At 39.5% G+C, this 14,286-nt stretch overlaps 1 protein-coding gene across 1 annotated transcript in view; it reads right to left on the bottom strand.

Annotated features, from left to right (window-relative positions):
• The window catches only part of GALNT1 (polypeptide N-acetylgalactosaminyltransferase 1), an 80,767-nt gene that overhangs the window by 21,220 nt on the left and 45,261 nt on the right, over positions 1 to 14,286 (bottom strand). The window contains exons 4-6 of the mRNA XM_010849755.1: positions 11,575 to 11,741; positions 5,829 to 6,036; positions 1,198 to 1,368 (exon numbers count right to left, since the gene is read on the bottom strand). Of these exons, the coding sequence (XP_010848057.1) occupies positions 1,198 to 1,368; positions 5,829 to 6,036; positions 11,575 to 11,741 (546 nt within the window). The remainder of the gene's footprint in view (positions 1 to 1,197; positions 1,369 to 5,828; positions 6,037 to 11,574; positions 11,742 to 14,286) is intronic.

Genomic DNA, 14,286 nt, shown 5'->3' on the forward strand with positions numbered 1-14,286 from the left:
TTACTTTGATTTTAGAAGACAAAAAAGAATGAGAAAGCCTAATATCTTAGGAGTCAAAGGAAATAGGCTGACACCCAGCATTATCCTTCAGTGCAGGGCTTTCCTCCCCTAGGTTTGGCATCTAATTTTCCTAGAACTGTTATACATGTAAAACAGGCATTTATACAGACATCCCTACCTACCGCCCTACCCCCCAGTTTAGGGAAGACTCCTAGCTTTTATCAGATTTTTCTGATAAAAAAGAAGTCTATCATCCATGAAATGTTTAGCAACCCTTGGTTTAGATGCTGATTTGAACTGTCAGCCAAAGAGTGAAAAAGTCCCTTTACTGGGAAAGTAGGAGAGGACTTGGGCTGGCTAGGGACAAAGAGCATAGAACTAGTGAAAGCTTTCTCCAGCTGTCAGAACTGAACTCAATTCAAAGGCAGACAGATCTGGGGAGCCTAGGAGAGGAGAAGGCTAAAAAGCAAGTCTCAATTACTACAGAAGCAACAGGCTGATGCAATTAGAATAAATCCTAGGATGCCTCAGAAGGCTCAAGGTCTCTCTCTAAAGGTCCTCAATAGCATGAAGCTTTTTATCCCTTTCTGAGGGAAAAAAAAAAAAAATCTATATAGGACCAAATACAGAACAAAAGAAAAAGCAGAAATGTATTAATGGATATCCCTTTTATACTTTTGTCAATTCTAGTTATTTTTGTACTTGAAACAAGTTTTTTTTAACCTTGTAGGATGGTAGATGTCTGAATTTAAAGTCTTACATTTTATTACCCAGTTTTAGGCAATACTTTCACATCTTGGCACTTACAATTACTGAAGGGATGGTTTAAGTTAAATATTATCCTTAGTGACTGAATTAAAGCATAAATTACAGATTTACAAACTGCTGTTCATGTAGGAATGAAAGAACATATGCATGTCACTATCATTTCTCATAGGCACTAGATTTATAGAAATGAAAAATTTGAACTTATTTTTTTTTACTTAAAAAAGAAACCCGTCTTTGAAATAATGACATTATTTCAAATAAATAATGATATTACTTCAAATAAATGAAAAATGGCTCTTAACTTCACATATGGTGAACAAATCCTTCATGCCTTTCAAAATACATTTAAAATCCTTCTAATGTGATTCCCGAAGCTTCACAATCCCCCGCCAGTAACATTTTGGGGAAAATGTTTGATGAATCAATTACCTCACAGGAAGAGTCCGATCACCTTTCCTTCTGTCCATTTCTCTTTGGGGAACAGGATACCAGCGAAAGTTGAGCTTCCAGTTGAACCCGCCATAGGTCATGTCAGAACCTGCCATGTACTCGAAAGTGTCATCACTGATCACATCTATGATGGGACAGACCACTGTCTTCCTGGAATCATAAAAGCAGATGAAAAATCTTTGAAAACTTTCCTTTTTGAGGTCTATCATAACAACTACATAACAAGTATATACTAAGTGTTTTTAAAATAAAAATGCATTCTATAATGTTAAGGACAATGGTGAAAAAAATCCCCCACTCTATCCTACCAAGCTAGCATCATTTATCCTATTTATTTATAACCTATCGAAAATAACCTTCCACCCCTTTTCCATTCGGACTTTTTACATTTTTTGCCACATGAAAAGTACTTCAAATATTTCTACAGTATTAAAAAATAACACTTTTAATGACTACATATTTAACAGTTTTAAGCTAATAACTTTCTTAAAAAATAGACTTTTGGACATTTGTGTTTCTTATAGATTTTTGCTATTAAGAAACTAAGGGGTCATGTTCATATATATTTTTTCACTTTTGCTTGAGGAGTAAACTTCTAAATAATTTTTTGTGGCACTGCTTACTACTACTTTCCAAAAGTGTTTTATGTATATGTATATATAGCTTCCTTATAATGCCATCAACTTTGGATGCTATTTTCTTGCAACTGTGTAATTATAATAATGTTAAACAGTATCTCTAGGTTTAAAAAAGTTTATTTTTCTAATTATTAGAATGAGTTCTTTTTATTGCAGTTTGTATTTCTTCATATAAATTGTCTGATCATACACACTAAAATATTTTTCCTTTTGGTTACTGCGATTTTTATGAACCTGAAAAACCACACATGACCACAGCTCCTTCTAAGGAACACTGCCCCTCTCAGAGCCATTGGGAGCCACATTTTAGAGTATCCTCCCCATCTGACTGGTGTCTTATTTAAGAAATCTTTCCTTACTCCAAAATCATATTCTCCTATATTATCTTCAAAATGAATTGTATTTTTGCCTTTCACATTTGTCTTTAGTCTTCATGAAACTGATTTTGGGTTTTCATGCAGCAAGTATCCAACTTCGTTTATTTTCCTTACGGGCAACCAACGGTCCTAGTGGTACTCATCTCACAGTCTGCTGTATCATAAGGGCCAGCTCTGTCACAAGTCAAGTTTTCACATAAATATGGACTGGCTCTGTTTCACTAGTCTAATCCCTGCATCAATACATCACTGCCACAATTAAACAGCTTTAAAATAAGTCCTGATATCTAGTAGGACAGGCCCAGTTGTACTTGACTCTTCTTTTTCATGGGTATTTTAGCTGTTTTTTTAAAAAACATGTATTTCCATATAAATGTCAGCATCAGCCAGTTTCTCCAAGAAAATTCTGCTGAGATTTCAATTAAAAACACACTGAATTTATAGATCAATGTGGGGAGAAATGACATTTTTATATTGACTTTTCTATCCATTAATATTATCCTTCTCTCTGCTCAGATTATTTTCCAGTGAATTTCAACAATTTTCAATTTCATGCATCATTTGTTAAACATATTCCTAATCACAGCCTATGATTTCCATTGCTATTATAAATGGTATCATTTCTTTTCTTCTTTTTACATTGTATTTCCTAACTATTCCTGCTGCTGTGGAGAAAGCAACCGACTTTTCTGTGGTAATTTTATATTTGGCAACACTGCTAAATTCTTTTTATCTCTACTACTTTGTGTATAGATTACTTTTCTTTGCAAAAAACACATCATTTGCAATTGATAGCACTCATTTTTTTTCCTTTCCAATTCTTACACCTTTTATTTAATTCTTGTATTACTGCAAAATCTAAGGCTTCTAATAATACTGAGTAATGCAAATAATTCAGGGCATCCTTATCTTGTGCAAAACACTTTCAACATTTCTCTGTTATGTTTGCCAGTTAACATGTGTGTGTTTAGCTATTCTTTCTAAAATTTGTAAATTTCCATTCTGTAATAGTTTACTAAGTATTTTAAATCACAAATCAATGTTCATTTTAATCATAAATGAACATTTTTTTCCCCTGTATCTACTAAAGTGATTATAGAGGTTTAATGACAGGGTTTTAATCACAGTTTCAGAAATATGTTATCATCTACTTTGTGAACTGGTTTTGTAATATTAAACTAAACCAAGTAGTAATGATGTGTTATATATACATATATACTGATATGTTATCAGTGGTCCCCACTTTTTTGGCACCAGAGACTGGTTTCATGGAAGATAATTTTTCCATGAAACTGGAGTGGGGGCAGTGTGGGTTTGGGATGATTCAAATGCTTTACATTCACTGTGCATTTTATTTCTATTCTTATTACATCAGCTCCACCTCTGATCATTAGGCATTAGGTCCTGGAAGTTGGGGACCCCTGTGTTTTTATATATGTTGATATGATATTAATAAATCCCAGTTGGATTCAGTTTGCTGGTGGTGTGAGATTTTCGTATTAAGCTTCACCAGTGGGTTTGAATAATTTTCCATGTACTTCTTTTCTGATTTATTTTATCAAGTTATACTAGTCACAAAAAACACTTTGAACTGGTATCCCCTTTTTCTGTATCCTGCTTACAAATTCTTAGGAGAGATCTGTCTTCCCTCCTTCACCCCATATCAAGGTTCAAACAGCCAGATTGCCTTTGGTGTGATAGAATTCATTTCTCATTCTAACCCAGAAGTACAGACAACAGAAGCCTAGCTTTATGCAGATATTTGCTATTTGTCTTCACACTCTAGGCAGAGCCCTAGCCTTGGCTCCTATCCTCCCATCTGTTTGTCTTTTAAGGTAGAAGATCCACATCCCCTAGGTTCAGCAGGAAACCCTACAAGTGAAAGCTGGCTTTAGTGTCTGGACTACTTACTTGTATGTACTTCGTTCTGAGAGCTGCAACATTTCTTACTTTAGTGCCAACTTGGTGATGCACTTAAAACTGTGTTTTGTATTTATCCAGAATTTAGCTTTATCAGTTGGAAAAGTTGTTCAGGATACCTCATCTACCATACGGCCCAACTGGAAGTTGTGTTTGTTATTTCAGGCAATTTCCCTTTCATATTTCTGTCATCACTTCACACTGCTTTCTCCAAGGGTCTAGGCTCCTGCTTCATAAAGGTTACAGACTGTCTTTACACAAGAAAACACTTCCTGAATCAGTCATTTGTTACATACAGAAAACAATTTACAGATATCCTATGTCTTTTTCAGGCAGTGTTCTCCTTCCTAAAGCTACTGTATCTTCTCATTGCCCAGGCAATTCATCTTTGAAAGGGGAAGAGATGTAGGTCCAGCATTTGCTTACAAACAGAATAGATGCAATGACAAGCTCCCACTAAGCTCAACTTGGGGCCTTCCCAGGTGGCGCTAGTATTAAAGAACCCGCCTGCCAGTGCAGGAAACATAAGAGACTCGGGTTCAACCCCTGGGTTGGGAAGGTCCCCTGGAGGAGGGCATAGCAACCCACTCCAGTATTCTTGCCCGGAGAATCCCATGGACAGAAGAGCCTGACAGACCATGGGATCATAAACAGTCGGACACGACTGAAGCAACTTAGCATGCATGCATGCTCAACTTGACTAATAATAGTTTACACCCTGCTGAAATCTAAATCTTAATGTTAAGTTGACACAGCCAGCCTCTGGTTCAAACTGCAATGGCAAGCAGAAATGCAACAAACCTAGGTCCTGCAGAATGAAGTTAGGTTTTTTCCTGATATCTAGGAACTAAAGCCAGAGCCCAGCAGTAGACAATTCTTTGACAACTGCATCATGAAAGACTACAACCATGAGCTCGCACTGCTCCCAATGTTCCACCTGTATTAGCCAACATTACAGTGCTTATTTTCATATACAATCAAGCATTTTAGGGGCAACGTGTATCTCCTCATCCCCTTTAACTCTGTGCTACAGGCTGAGAGATACAGCCTCAGTAAAGATGCAGACAGAGAGCAGATGACCTGCCCGCACCCTCGTGTCAGCCTTAGAGAGCAGGGACGAGTACAGGGCTTTTTATCCTACCGCCCCTGAGATAAGTGTCTATATGTTCTACTCCTGTTCAGTGAAGAGAGCAGACAATAAACATCCTAACAACATGCTTCCTAACCCATCCTTACTAACAAGACAGTCTGCAAACAGTGCTTCCAAGCTTTAGAATGTGGTCTTCACATTTAGTCTAGAGCACTCTTCATGGGGCTTCTCAGGTGGCTCAGTGGTAAACAATCCACCTGCCAATGCAGGAGATGTGGGTTCGATCCCTGGGTTGGGAAGATCCCTTGGAGAAGGAAATGGGAAAGAGTACTGGAAAGACTCTTTGGTACCATTCCAGTACTCTTGCCAGGAAAATCCCATGCATAGAGGAGCCTGGTGGGCTACAGTCCATGGGGTCATGAGAGTTGGACACGATCAGGAACTGAGCACACTCACTTTTCAAAGGCATTTAAAAGGAAAACTCAGATGAAAATATTTTTATATTTATTTAAAAACAGAATTTTGCAACTTACCATAGTTTAACACAAAGGCACTGAAAATAATTTATAAATCCCATAAAATTACCTGTCGTGTTTGATCCTGGCTAAGAGAGGCTCCAGCCACCCCACTGTGCACTCACAGTGCGCGTCTAAAAAGGTGATCACTTGGCCTTTAGACACAGCAGCACCTTTTAACCTAGCTCTGATCAATCCAGAACGCTGCTCCATTCGAATGACGTGAACGGGTACTTTTAATTTTTTCACGTAACTCTCTAGAGGTCTTTTTAAAAAGTCTGAAAAGGAATAAAACAATAAGAAAATAACATGAAAAACCTGTGAGCTGGCATTGCCCAGGTGGAAAGCAACTTTGGATTGCAGTATTCATTCAACATGTATTTACTAAGCACTGTAGGTGAGGCTCCCTGACTCACAAACCCAGTTCACCCAGGAAGGCTTTTTATTTCCTGAGAGAATGTCCCAGAACTGCCTCTCCTTTGTTACGCGAGGAATTAGGGGAGAGCCTCTGGGGTCAGGCTCAGTCAAAGGCATGTTACCACATTTCTTGAAGGAGCTTTCTGTCAGGCTCAATTCTTTTTTTTAAATCACGCTTAAGAACAGGAACAGAAAGAAGGTGGTTTAAGAGAATTAAACCCAGACCGCAATAGAGGGAAGGAACGAATACACAATAGCTGTTAAGAGTTCAGAAAACTGTGGTTTCTTCAAAGACAGGAGTGAATTGTCTTACAGACTGTCACAGTCTCTGACTATGCAGTTCTTCTTGCAGGAGGTGGGGAGTGAGGTCAAGCTAGAATGCTGGGCAGTAGCTGCAAGACCAAACAGAAACCTTAACAGACCGTTTGGTCCAAGTAAAAGAGCTTTCAAGAGTGAATGGCACTGAAAAGAAAAAGAAAATCAGCAGCTATCCTGGAGAGTTGAGAGAGAGGCTGTGCCCTTAAGTCAAGGATTTCCTGCCTCCAGAGTACATAACTGACTTTAAACAGCAGACAAGGGGGACTTCCCTGGTGGTCCAGTGGCTGAGACTTTGGACTCCCAATGCAGGGGGCTCAGGTTCAATCCCTGGTCAGGGAACTAGATCCCACAAGCTGCGACTAAGGATCCTGCATGCTGTAAGGAAGACTGAAGATCCCATGTGCAATAACTATAAGCCAGTGCAGCCAAATAAATAAATTTAAAAAAGAAAAAAGCAGAAAAGTCTCCACTTCCTCAAGGCAGAGAAAAGAAGTTGCAGATCAGGTTAGTTTCTGGTAGTTATGCCAGAGAAGCAATGGATGGTGGGCAAATGTCTTTCCAACTTGTCCCCATACAAGAAGTATAAGGACAATCCCTCCAGGGAAGGAAAATCTTGACATGGAGCTACCAGGATGCCTATGACTACCTCTGACCCTTGGGATCTCCATAAGGGTGGCTGGGTATATTAAGGGGATAAATTCTAAATGTGGGAACCAAAAGGGCTTCCTACATATTGGAGAGGGAAAGACAAATAGGAGTGAAATAGTTCTTGCTCACTGGAAGTGGTAAGACCTGACTGTCAATAATGGAATAATCAGGGCTATGAAAACAGAGAAAGAGAAAAAAGGCCTCATGTCCACTATACCAGAACACCGATCATTTCCATGTCTGCTAACACATTTTCTGAAATATCTGAGCTAAAAAGAGTATCTGAAAAATATGGGGAGAACTCCTACCTGATAATCATGATTCTATGAACCAGAAAGCTATAATTTGATTCTGAGTAAAAAGGTGACGGTGATGCCAATCCCAATGAAAAGCACCATTTTACCCTTTTATGTCTGTTTCGTATAATGCCAGGCTCTTTACAGACTTTATTTCATTTAATCCTCATAATGACCCTGTGAGATGTTATTAAACCTATTTTAGACATGAAATTCTAAGACTTAGAATATTAAATGAACTGATCAAGATGACACAGTTTATTAAGGAGTAGATCCAACAGTCCAATCAGGTCTGCCTGACTTCAAAGCCCATCTTTTCACCCACAGCAAGAAATCCTACAAGGAAACAACCAAGGGAAAAATTCAGGACTGTGGAATTGCTTGACCTGATACACATTTAAACTGCTTTATGTTCAGAGTTTGATGAATCTCATGTGATGAGTTATGAGTTATATTCTAGCACCTTAGACCAGTCAAGTACAACTGTGTCACAACACATCTCCCAATAAGTCTTCCTTCCAGAATAAGTTTGAAGTGCGTCTTAAGAATTAGAGCAATCTAATCCCTGAGTCCTGTTATCTTTGAAAGTTATGATACTCTGTCTTGTCAATAATTAAAATGAAAAATGCATGGTCTGGTAGCTCAAAAAAGTTGCTATTGAACAACTTTTCTTGGCATTTTATTTGACATCTTTGTGGCTCTCATGCAATATGGCTACAAACTAGGTGTCTTCCTAAGAGCTGACAGAAAATTAGGTGCTCAGGACTAGGTGGGGGATTAGGAACTATTTATTCAAAACTCATTTTATGAAAATGAAGCCATGGGGGTTAATTGATTATGATTAGAAGATACAACGTCATCTAAAAATAAGGGAGAATCTTATTTATTAGATATCTTTACAGCTATTAGTCTATAAATGGATCCCAAGGCATCTCTACCTCAGGCAGTGCGAGGCTGGCAGAGTAAAGGTCAGGGAAAATTTCACTGCTGCCGGCAACAACTGAGAAATCTTAGAACTCGAAAGAGCAAGGAATTTAGAGTGTAATATTAATAAACCTGACTCCTAATCCCTACTTAAATAAGAACCTGTTTCCTTTTGTGTAAAATAAGAAAAACAATAGTCATGTCAGATTAAGAACATTGTATCAATTCTAAGTCTTAAGATACCCTTCTGAGATGACAACTGCATAACTTTGAACATGAACTAGGGATTCATCCAGATTCTGTCTTTATTACAGACCCTGTAACAGTAAAGTTATCACAGACACGAAGTACATAGCAGCTAAGAGGTCAACCCCTAGGTTTATGGTTAAGTCTCATTTTGCTTTAACAATAAAATAGGGATAATTATAGCACCTACTTCATACTTAATAAATGGAGCTACTGATGTCTCAGCAGGTTAACTGTGAAATCTAGTACTCTGAGGCCATGAGCAGACTACACATGCTACACAAGCTAGTTCGGAACTCTATGCAGACAAGGAGGAAAACACAAGGATTAACTGACTGGGGATTACTCTTTCCTTCATTCACTGAATATATTCTGGACTGCTTACTATGTAACAGGCACTGTGGACCCTGGGGAGAAAATAGTGAGCAAACAGTCCTTCCTGATGGAGTTATAGCACCTGCCTGGGGGGTTGGGGGTGGAGGTGGGTGTAAAATGGTAAAGCTCTGGGGGGTGCTGTGGAGTACAGAGTGTTCTGAGAGGTGTTCAGTGGGACATGACCTGGTCTTGGGAGGTCAAGGAAGGCCTCTCTAAATGTAACTTGACTCTGATGAAACATTTGAGCTGAACTGTGGGGATAGGATGGGCAGGGAATTACAAGACGAGACTGGAGATGCAGGCAAAGACCAGGTCATGCAGGCCTTAGAGGAAAGCTGTTTGCTTGTTTTTAACTGAAGTATAGTTGCAGGCCTCAGATAAATGATTTTTTTTTTAAGTATAGTTGATTTACAATGTTCTCAGGTGTACAGCAATGTGATTCAGTTACATACAGGTTGTTTTTCAGATTTTTTTCAATTGTAGGTTACTACAGGAAACCGATATAGTTCCCTGTGTTATATAGTAGGTCTTTGTTTCGAGGAAAGGTTTTCATCAGAGAAGTGATGTGGTCTGGTCTGAATGTTTAAAAGCTTCCTTCAGGAAGACAGTGTTTATGGGGAGACTAGTCTATTTCATCAGTCGGGTGAGAAATAATGGTGCCTTGGCTGGGCCTCATGAGTAGGAAGGGGCAGACTTAGAGAGCTGGCTCTGGTTCCTGGGCCCATAGTTACCACCTAAACAAGAAGGTCAGACCATTCTCAGTCTGGGCAGCAAGACTGCAGCTATGACCACAACAGCACAACGCCCAGTGGTTCCCAAATATCAGAAGTGGTGATCAGAACACCTGAGGCTTTCCAGGCAAGAAGATACAGAAGAACCAAGTTCTTTGTGAGAGTTGTGCGGTGACACTTGGAGACCTGCTTAGTGACTAAGAGCCCGACGGAGCAGGGAGGCAGACACCTGCCCACACGTTTCCAATTACAGGTTTACACAGGCCATGGTGATTCAGAAGGGCCTACATGAGGGAGGAAAAAATAACTGGGATACGTGACTTTCTTTGCCACTTCATGTTGTGGACACATGGATCTTTCTGATCAGGCCTCATCCCACAAAAACTTACTATTTCACACAGCCTTCTCAGGCCTGCAACAAAATGATGGCGAAAACAGGGGGAAATATAAAAACAAATCATTTCATCTGAGGAAAAATATCTCTCCTTGAGGAACATTTAATTTCACAAGTTTCAACATGTAAGTCAGTCACTCAGAGGACAGAGACGTTTTTATATATCGCTGCTAAACTAACTTTGGCTAATTTTCTAAAAGAGGGATTAATTAATTCCTGGCTAACAATTATTCAGGTGAAATTTATATGTCTACTGTCAACAGTAATTATTTAAGTGTGGTATTCTTAGTTTATAACAGCTCTCATCCATTTTGACATTAATTATAGTAGATATTATTATTAAATGTTTTATTATTAAATGTTTTATGCAATTATAAACTATCTCCTTGATTAGAATAAGGAAGTAAGCTACAAGGCCCTTGAGACAGCAAGGCTGTAACTTATTTAGTTTTACTTCTACAATCTGGCAAAGGAAGAAGATTTAAATTGTTATCAATGTGCAAATTAATCCCAATAGTTAAGATAGGAAGTAATTAAATTTCATCATGCTTAAATGTATATGTTTAGTGTGGGCACAGGAAGGAGAAGGTATAATACTTGACTAAACTATCTTAGCATATGCAATGAGAGATTAGGCAAGAAAGGTGAAGATAACAACAAAAAAAGGTTGAAAAGATGAGTCATGAAGTTTCAAGCTGCTTAAGGAAGGAAGAGCCATTTTCTGTAGTTCCCTCCAAATTTTTCTCATGTGAGTATAGGAATATTGGCGAAAGCACATGACACCAATGATCCTAAACAGCTGTGCTGTGAAAAACAAAAAGGCCCGTGAAAAATTCTGGGATTCGTGGAAGAATGTCTGGGCCAGAGCCATTGCAGAGACTCATCATGAGATCAGAGACATACGATCCACCACCCCCCACAAGTCCTTCCATCAGCCTTTTGTGCACCCTTTTACGGACCACGCCTGACCTTGGGAATGGAGAACATGGCAAGACCCAGAAAGAACCTGGAGAACTTGGACTCGCCCAGCTGAGGCTCTGCTCTGCTGGCAGGGACGATTCCCACTGTCCATGCACTAAATCTCTCTTCATGGCTCTCAATCAGAGCCAGTCTTTCTCCACTGACTCCAGGCTGAGCTCCCCACAGAAAAAATCCTGACAAAATTAAGTGTTTTTTTTTTCTCCCCCACTGTTTTGCATAAATTTTTACACAGTTATCTCTTTTTAAAACAAGATTAAGATGTGATACAACTAAATGCTAATTAAAGTAATATTTTAAGTTTCACAAGGGTATAAATTGTTTGTATATGTGAATGAGTCCAAATGTCATAAATAACTTTTAGGATAAATTAGAAGCTTGTATAAAATTATTAGGTTAAACTGATAGCAACTATCATTGATGGCAGCTAGTTTTATAAGCACTAATGACAAAACATGTAGATTATTGGCATTAAAATGTAAAATTTACCTCTTTCACTGGCATCATCTACTAGAACAATTTCTTCTAGCATGTGCCTTGGTGAGCGATTAATGACGCTATGGACAGTTCGCAGAAGTGTGCTCCAAGCCTCATTGTGGAAAACAATCACCACACTGGTTGTAGGAAGGTTATCTGGATACACCTTTGTTTTACACCTGGAAACAAAGCAAATGTCTTTGTAAAACTGTTAAGACAGCAAAATCCAGTAACCCGGACTAAGAGGGGTGACAGAGGAATAAAGGCAGTTGGCTCTAGTGGTGCAACTCTCAGTAACTTCTCATTTATTTAGGTTTTGGTTAATGTTGCATTTAATAAAACAGTACCTAAAGTTATATATGCTTAGACTAAAACCATTTTAAAGATGTTAATCATATTCTTAAAATCAGGCACCTCTCCTGATATGTCTTCTGTTGATTCCTTTTAATGGAGAATGTACTAAGGCCGTATCACTAATCCCAAAGAGAACAGGTCTCAAGAACCCCATTAGACAAAAAGTCAGAACCGCTACAGGCTTAGTTATTATAGTTGAATAATCTAAGCAAAAGATTCCCTTCCACAAAGGAAGTGAACTAATATTTACTGAGTTATCTACTAAGTACCAGGCACTGAAGCTTCCTAATAGTTTTGTGAGGTACTTGGAGCCACAATTCACAGATGAGAAGCCAAGGATGGACCCAGGGAGGGAGTGGCAGGGCCTGACTGTGAGTTTCACAATCTTGATGCTGCCGTTCCACAACGCAATTTCAGCACACATCTTGTTCAGTATAGACTGTGTCTAGAAATGTAGTCACTGGAAAAGACCAAACACACCCAAAATATCTGCACACAGAATCAATAAACTAGTTCTACGTGGTCTCATCTTTCAGTCTTGTGAGCTAGATGAAACCACTGGAAACAGACTACCCGAGGGCGACAGCAGCACTGAGCAGCCAGACATCAAGGTCTGCGCCTCAGGACATTCTGATATTGCTTCATTGATTCGTATTCAGTCATAAGTCATCTTGTTTCACAAACTAATCCTACTGATTACTATGAGTTTTGGGAAACAGAATACAGCCATGGTGACTACAAAGCTAGCTTACAGAAACAACAAAAAGAACAAAATCCAGTGAGACTCAGAGGATGATTAGGTAAATCTGGCATGTACAAATGGTAGCTAGCTGGGAAGCCAACTGGGTGCACAACTGGGAAGCCAATAGAAAGATGATGGAAAACTCGGAGGTGCCGGCTCTGCAGAAGAGGAGTGCTAAGTCAGATTTTATTACTAGGACGACAAGTTAAGGAATTAAATTCTGAAGTTGTATGGAAAGGAAGTAAGGCTACGGAACACTGGAAATAAAGAAGACTAAAATGGAAACAATTCACAGCAGGATGGAAGAATCAGAAAGCATAGTGAGTATTAGGACCCAGAACAGATGACAAAAAGGATAACAATTTCCTAAATCAAAAACTGAATTTAATCATTCAGAGAAATACAAAGTCACAAACATTCTCCCAGGACTTCCCTGGTGTTACAGTGGGTAAGAAACCACCTGCCAACGCAGGGGACATGGGTCCCATCCCTGGTCTGGGAAGATTCCACATGCTGCAGAGCAACTAAGCCCATGTGCCACAACTACTGAGCCCACGGTCAAGGCCCGTGACCACAACTACTGAGCCTGCGTGCTGCAGCTACTGAAGTCTGTGTGCCCAGAGCCTGTGCTCTGCAACAAGAGGGCCCACCGCCGTGAGAAGTCTGCACACTGCAATGAAGAGTAGGCCCGCTCATCACAACTAGAGAAAGCCCTCAGGCAGCAGTGAAGACCCCATGCATAATAAGTAATAAGTGCATAGTAAGGAAGTAATAAGACAATAAAATAATAAATAAAGTTATTAAAAAACCCCACACGATTTCATAAAAAAAAAAAAAAAACAGAAAACAGAGAAAATATGGGAAAATCTTTATAAATGATCACAAACATGTAAACACACACACACATACTCCCCTCTACCTGGGAAAGCCATAGAGTACTTAAGGAGAACCAGCGAGGCTTTCAGCATTCCAGCTAAGCTTCTCCCCTGAAGGGGCCACCTGTCCTTGTGGGGCTGGAAGGATGGTAACCCTTTGAGGGAAGGAGACACCGAGCTAAGGATGAGCACAGGCTGTGTTATGAAGCCGTTTTCTTCCACTATGTCCCAACTGAGCACATCCTTGGGGATGAAAACTCACAAGTGGAAGGCTATGTTGCTTTAAAAACAAACAAAACAGAAAGACCACACACAGACTTAACAACAGGGTGTGGGTTAGGAAGAGAGGGAAAAGAAGAGTCTTAACTTTTTACTGAAATATATAAACAAGTTGACAACTATAAGTATACAGTTCAATGAGTTTCTACAAAGTGAATGCATCAAGGAGTCAGCACCCAGAAGAAGAAACAGACCATTACCAACCCCATGGGGGCTCCCACTGCACCCGTTTCCAAGGTGACCACTCCTGTGGACCGCTAGCATTACAGATGAATTTTGTCTTTTTAACAACTTTATTTAAAAGGAATAATACAGAGCAGTGGTTCTCAGGGCTTCCCAGGTGGGCCAGTGGTAAAGAACACGCCTGCCAATGCAGGAGATGCAAGAGATGTGGGTTGGATCCCTGGGTCGGGAAGATTCCCTGGAGGGCATGGCAACCCACTCCAGTATTCTTGCCTGGAGAATCTATGGACA

The sequence above is a fragment of the Bison bison genome, unplaced genomic scaffold (genome assembly GCF_000754665.1).
Source record: "Bison bison bison isolate TAMUID 2011002044 unplaced genomic scaffold, Bison_UMD1.0 scf7180017864286, whole genome shotgun sequence".
In the NCBI taxonomy this organism is placed as follows: Eukaryota; Metazoa; Chordata; class Mammalia; order Artiodactyla; family Bovidae; genus Bison; species Bison bison.